This window comes from Elaeis guineensis, chromosome 3 (genome assembly GCF_000442705.2).
Source record: "Elaeis guineensis isolate ETL-2024a chromosome 3, EG11, whole genome shotgun sequence".
NCBI lineage: Eukaryota > Viridiplantae > Streptophyta > Magnoliopsida > Arecales > Arecaceae > Elaeis > Elaeis guineensis.
This window is the reverse complement of record NC_025995.2, coordinates 87,505,775-87,512,177: the sequence shown is the minus strand read 5'-3', so window position 1 is coordinate 87,512,177 and position 6,403 is coordinate 87,505,775. Positions and strand designations below refer to the sequence as shown.

The window sequence follows — 6,403 nt, the reverse complement described above, 5'->3', positions numbered from 1 at the left end:
ATCGTTGCTTCAGCAACTGATGAATTTGCTTGAGTATCGATTACCTTGTTGTCTCTGTTGTTTCTTGGAGGTTCTACATTTCATAGTGTCTGGACGAACGTATTGGGCGTAGGAGTTGCTGAGTTCTATTTTCAAAGCTCGCTCTCTTCTGTTTCACTGATCTCTATTTAGTTGTGAAGTCCGATGTTCTCTGAATATTTCTCGCTCCTTTTTCTGCTATACATTTTTTTTCTTTTATTATATCATACTTCTTCTTGAAATAAAGCTTAGGTTAAAAAGGTTGGCCCTCAGTCTCCTTTTCCATCAAAAAAAAAAATACTTGTATGGCAATGGGTGAATTGGGCCGCAGGTTGGATGTGAGGAAATATATCGAAACGGGTCGGCTGCAAGATGTCGAGCTTTCCAACCCGTTAGGCTCCGTCCCCATTTAGGGCTCCCCCGAAACCCAAACCTCTCGAACGTCACTCTTGGCCCCTTCCCACCCACATGCCACGTGGACTTGGCAAACGCGGCACTTGCGTAACGCGTGGCAGTGGTGGCCCCCATTAGTCTTCACGCCTTCCACCTCGCCTTCTTTCCTCTATTAAAATTTCCGCTAGAAAGAGAATAAATATTTAGTTTCCATACGCATAGCATACAGATCTCACTGTATCACTCGCGTGCTCTCTCTCTCTTATTTGCAGCCGTTGCCTTTTCCTCCACCTCCAACGTTATCACCTCTCACTGTATAAATACCACCCTACTCTCTCGAGCACCCACGCTTTCTTCACCTTCTGTTTCCCTCTGAAGGAGTGATGGGAGAAGCCGTGGAGGATGTCTATGATGCCAATGGCTACGATAGCCATCAAGCCAAGGAGGGTGTAGATGAATGCAAATGGTATGAGGAGGAGATCGACGATGATCTCAAATTTTCTTATGCTTTGAATAGGTAACAAAGATATCTTATATGTATAGCAAAAAACTCATATTTTAGATCCTTTGTTGGGTTTATAATCCTATAATTTTTTATACTTACACGTTAATATGATCTTATCTCAAGTAAGTTCTAACCGAATCTGATGTTGTTTCATTATGAAGATTGGTATATTATAAATATTTGAAACTCCTGCTTTCTTTTTTCTTTAAAAAAAATTCTATGTTTGTAATGCTAGCGTGCTGCATAGAGGGACCAGCAAGTACCAAGACATAGCTCTTCTTGACACAAAGCATTTTGGAAAGGTTGGTAAGCTTTCTCTAAGAAGAAGGAAAAAAATGTTGCCTTAATTTGATTGATTTAATTGTTTTTGTTCCCAATATTGTATCTAGGCGTTGGTGATCGATGGGAAGATGCAGAGCACCGAGATGGATGAGTTCATCTACCATGAATGCTTGATACACCCAGCCCTTCTCTGCCACCCCAAGTAGTCCATTTTTTTTTTTTCACAGTTCCATTGGTTAGTAGTATTTCAAAGGACAGTTGGACATGTAACTCCCATGTAAAATATTTCCAACCATATATGGTTAAAACATCATTAACAACAATAGGCAATTAATATTGCCCATCCTTCTGCTTCTTTTAAGTTTACAAAAAAAAAATTATTGTATAATAATATATTTTTTTTCCTTTCTCTTTATGCAATAATTACAGTCCTAAGACGGTATTTATAATGGGAGGTGGAGAAGGGTCTGCTGCAAGAGAAGTCCTCAAGCACGACACCATCCAGAGAGTGGTTATGTGTGACATTGACCAGGTGCCACCATGTCCTCCTATTATTGTTAGGATGAAAAGTTTAACACAATAATGGTAGTTATATATATATATATATATATATAATATATATATATATATATATATATATATATATATATATATATATATGTTATATAACTATAATTAATAATAAATGCTTTGTATTTAACTGAAAATAAATTTAGTGTGACACATGTGGGCATGGATGCTAGCAGGAGGTTGTGGACTTTTGTCGGATGTATTTGGTTGCCAACCAAGAAGCTTTCGCTAGTGACAAGCTCTATCTCATCATCAACGATGCCAAGTAAGTGCAGTTTATACTACTAAGCAAAAGTCCTAGTTTTTGTCTTTGAACAATATAATTAATTTTTGGTGTAATTATTGGTTGGATCAAATCCACCAACTCAGCAATGGACCATTCCAACCATGAATCAACTTGTACAAAAATGGAAACAAAAAAATAGAAGGAAAAAAGGGAGCAATATAGATGTGTTATTGTGCGTTAATTCATAGTTAGACTGGTCTACGAGCTCAATAGTGGATCTGATCTAACTAAAAATTTCATCAATCCCAGAGAGAGATGATGATGATGTGCCATATTGGGCTGAAATGGATCGGACTCAGGTTGGGCACATGTTGTCCAAGGCTGACTTGTAAACATCATACTCACGTTAGGTTGAGTCCGAGCAAGAATGACCTAACTCAACTCACTTATAACCTAGTTCATTTTATACATGTTTGAACTTTGTGGTCAAACAACGCTAGTCTGCTCTTAGGTAGTGGGCTAAGAGAAGGGGCATGGCTACTGTATTTTGGAGAACCAATTTTTTCCTGCAAGCTTGCTTGCAAAACTTGATCGATTTTGAGATTTTTGCTCATTATCATGTACTCTATGATGCAACGAGTCTTATCACAAAGTGCAACAAAATTCATAAAAATCTAACTTGTATTACAAGTGAGCTTGAACTAGAATTCAGTTCTTCACTTTGTTGCAACACTGAGCTGCCCCCTTAAGAGTAAACATCAAACGATCCCATTTAAAGAGATACTTGAGGTATGTAATTTCTAAGCTTTAGATATATTATCACATAAGTGTTTGTCTCTTGGGCTAGATCCATGTAAGCCTATGGCGAGGTCTGGTTATTAAGGATCCTAGTTTATGGATTTGAGTCTACTCCATATTTGATCTTATTATTTATAAAAACAATTCATACCGTTCTATAAAATTCAGGCCAGATCCGGCCCCATTTATAGCCTTAGTGCCTTTATAGCATTGAGACCTTGCTAATTTTATTAGAACAGCAACCATCATATTTAATAATAACCTCTTTTCCAATCTTTCATCTCATCCATTCTGTCAGACTAGTTCTTTGATATAGGTTGCTCAGATTGGATTCGTTGTTCGATCATGGCGGCTAATATGATTAACTGTTCTTCAGGAACAAAACAAAAGGTTAAAGATCAATCACTAATAAATCAAATGGCGAACATAACTTGGAATTTCTACTTTTTTACATAGTAATATTTCTCTTCAAAGGTTACGTTATTGGTTTTTTCTGGTATAAATGTTAATAGAGGAAGTTTAAGAAAATCAAATGCGATTATGGATGATAAGTGAAATGGCATTTCATTATATAGATATTTTATTTGATTTGTTAAAATTGGTTGTAATAGGGTGGAGCTGGACAAGAGAGAGGAGAAATATGATGTAATAGTGGGAGATTTGGCTGACCCTGTGGAAGGAGGACCATGCTATCAGCTCTACACTAAATCATTCTATGAACAAGTGCTCAAGCCCAAGCTGCATCATGATGGCATCTTTGTCACCCAAGTGGGCATCTTAACTATCATCTACCTATTATTGCATTCGAAGTTTAATATCATCTCTTTCTCCCACTTCAGTGACCAATTTTTCACTTGTTCTAATTCGACATGCAAAGGCTGGACCAGCTGGTGTTCTAACACATAAGGAGGTCTTTTCATCTATATACAACACCCTTAAGCATGTTTTTAAATGTGAGTTTCTAGTTCTTTTTTTATTTTGTTGAGATAGAAGAGTATTTGCTTTCTTTTTAACCAAAATATCTATTCTTATGTCTGAAGCATCACCTGATGCCCTAACCATATTGGATTAGTTTCACCACAAAGTCCATACCAATTTCAAGTTTGACCTAAGACTACTTTAGCTTGAAGCCAAACTTTCAGAGCCTTAACTTACCAAGTCTGAGCCGCTTTTTTATGTAAACAGAATCCAAGACATCTTCAAATTTTGTTGTCTTACTTTCACCAAGGACTACCACAAACTTAGGTTATCATAACATTGATACAAGTATGTTTTTTAAGATATGCTAATCATGGAGTACATCCAAAAGTCACAAGCCACAAGATTTTTGTCTTCCTGTTTATGAGAGCTTAATTACATGATATTGCTAATTTGCAAATGATTGCTTTGGTTATTCCTGATGATGAGAGTTCCTACTTAGGTTGTAAATATAGACTAGTTTCTGCTGTCACTTTTCATCTCTTTTTAGGTTACTCACAGTCTTTCTTTCATTATTTATGTAGATGTGCTTGCATACACAGCTCATGTGCCTTCCTTTGCAGATACATGGGGATGGGTTATGGTAAGTTGCATCTATCTAGAAATTTATGTTAAATTCCATAAGAGTTTATGCTTGCTGATAAGATTAAAACTGTCATGATCCATATAGCTAATCTGGTCTTGTGCATATGCTTTTAAGGCATCTGATCAACCATTTACTCTTAATGCTCAACAAATTGATGAGAGGATCAACGAGAGAATTACCGGAGAGCTGCTGTACTTAAATGGCAAGTTCCTCATATCTGCAACCACTATGAACAAGAGTGTTTACCAATCGTAAGTATCATTACTCTGTGATCATATCATCAGTCACAGGGATGGTAATTGTGAGAATTACATTCCTTATATATGCACATACTACTGGTGCCATTATACTCAATACTTCAGGAAGGCTCATCAGCTGGTGCTAGAAAAATATCACCACATTCCTCATAAGCATAGTTTAGGATGCTAAAGAGGTTAAGCTATAGTAACTTTTAACTGTGGCACTTGGTTGTAAGAATTAGTAGGTCAGTAGGTAAACCAAGTCTAATTTTGATGCCAACCTAAAGCACAGAACATACGTAGCATCTGCATGCTTCACTTGTACTGCAAAGTCTAATTTAAATACCTCATGCTCATTGTAGTTTTTAGAGGTATTTTACTTTTCTATCACAAGTTTTATAAGAAGCATGCAAGATTAAGCTGCATAAATAACATTGATAGGATTCATTTAAACCCCTACCAAGTTTCTCCAAATTAATTGTGTTTACCTTATGTAGTTCAGCATTAATCAATACCTAAGATGTCCTCAAAAGATTGGTCTAAACAAACCCAGATGACTTAAACTGATGTAAATCAACCCAACTTGCAAATATATTGAGGGTTGTATATCTTTAGCACGGCATATTCTTTAGCTGTTTAAACATAAGTGTAACACTGGATTTGGTTGGGTTGTTTGAACATTGCAGATTGTTGAATGAAACACATGTGTACACAGAGGAAAATGCAAGATTTATACATGGACATGGGAGGGCATGTTGTGCTTAGGACTCTTCATTCAAGGGACAAATGGATATGGAGTTTTAAATGAACAATACTTGGGGCAAAGAGAGCAAGAATCTTATGAAGAAGTTTGGGTGTTAGCATTCTTTGCTTCTTTTATACCCAAAAAAAATAATTGTGTTGACCACGACTCATCTGATGAAATAAAAAGTAAATTCTAATAAATTGTATGATATTTAGTTATCCAGCATTTCATATTCTTTCTTTCCCTCTTTTTGGTATGAAAATAGATTTGAATATGATTGCTGGTCTCTGATAGAAAATGAACTAAAGCTTCTATAATTCAGTGACATATGCAAGGCATCTCTAATTTCATGTTTAGGAGAATTTTGTCTACTTCTATCAATTAAGCATTTTAGTTATGAATAATTTTTAAAATCTACTTAAAAAAGGTTAAATCTAATTATCCATATAGCCAACAATTTAAATTTATCTCCTCAGAATAAATCTAAAGCTCTTAATAATGAGCCACAGTAAACAATAAACTCTTCATGACATCTCCTTTAGGAGTTGTTGTTTTATTTTGGTTTTATCTTTGAAAACTGACCCCTGAGCAACTCAATTCATGTTTCAAACATGGGCAAGATCTTTTCTCAACAGCTCAGCTAATGCAAGTGGTAATATGGCCTTGCTGGTACTTGGGAAGGAGATATTCTCAAACTCTTAAATAATGCTTCTATATACACATCTCTGTTCCATTTATTATTCCCATCTATAAGTATATTCAATCGGCAAACTCTCCAACCCAATGGAGGCTCTGGCAAACAGTTATCTATAAGAATGTTGATCGTCTAATCTCCTACACTCCATATAATCCTAGCTTTGACCTTCTCAAGAAAACGGTAAATCATCTTTCATTTTAGTAACACTTTGAGAAAGGGTATTTGGAACTGATTTTTTTTTTTTTGCAATAGTTTAAAAAAAATGAGTCATTAAAAAAGTTTGCTGGTTGATGTTTAGAACCATGAAGTGTAAACCACCCTTTTGATCTGCATAAAGATTATATTCCAACTTACTAGCGCAATTTC

At 35.7% G+C, this 6,403-nt stretch overlaps 1 protein-coding gene across 2 annotated transcripts; it reads left to right on the top strand.

Annotated features, from left to right (window-relative positions):
• Nucleotides 1-682: 682 nt before the first annotated feature.
• LOC105041819 (thermospermine synthase ACAULIS5) lies at nucleotides 683-5,562 on the top strand. 2 transcript variants are annotated; one of them, XM_073253927.1, is made up of 10 exons: nucleotides 683-877; nucleotides 1,152-1,218; nucleotides 1,306-1,400; nucleotides 1,628-1,730; nucleotides 1,945-2,033; nucleotides 3,404-3,560; nucleotides 3,670-3,745; nucleotides 4,295-4,353; nucleotides 4,471-4,607; nucleotides 5,282-5,562. In XM_073253927.1, exons 1-10 carry the CDS (start codon nucleotides 795-797, stop codon nucleotides 5,358-5,360), a joined length of 945 nt encoding a protein of 314 aa, XP_073110028.1. In that variant the 5' UTR covers nucleotides 683-794; the 3' UTR covers nucleotides 5,361-5,562. The 2 variants fall into 2 exon arrangements, with proteins under 2 accessions (XP_073110028.1, XP_073110027.1); XM_073253926.1 differs by having other exon boundaries at nucleotides 686-928.
• Nucleotides 5,563-6,403: the final 841 nt, after the last annotated feature.

Excerpts from the sequence above, each read along its gene's own strand:
- LOC105041819 (XM_073253926.1), top strand. The coding sequence starts at position 795 with ATGGGAGAAGCCGTGGAGGATGTCTATGATGCCAATGGCTACGATAGC. Across the intron at positions 929-1,151 it reads TTTTCTTATGCTTTGAATAG|CGTGCTGCATAGAGGGACCA; the intron begins GTAACAAAGATA and ends TTGTAATGCTAG. Across the intron at positions 3,746-4,294 it reads CCTTAAGCATGTTTTTAAAT|ATGTGCTTGCATACACAGCT; the intron begins GTGAGTTTCTAG and ends TTATTTATGTAG.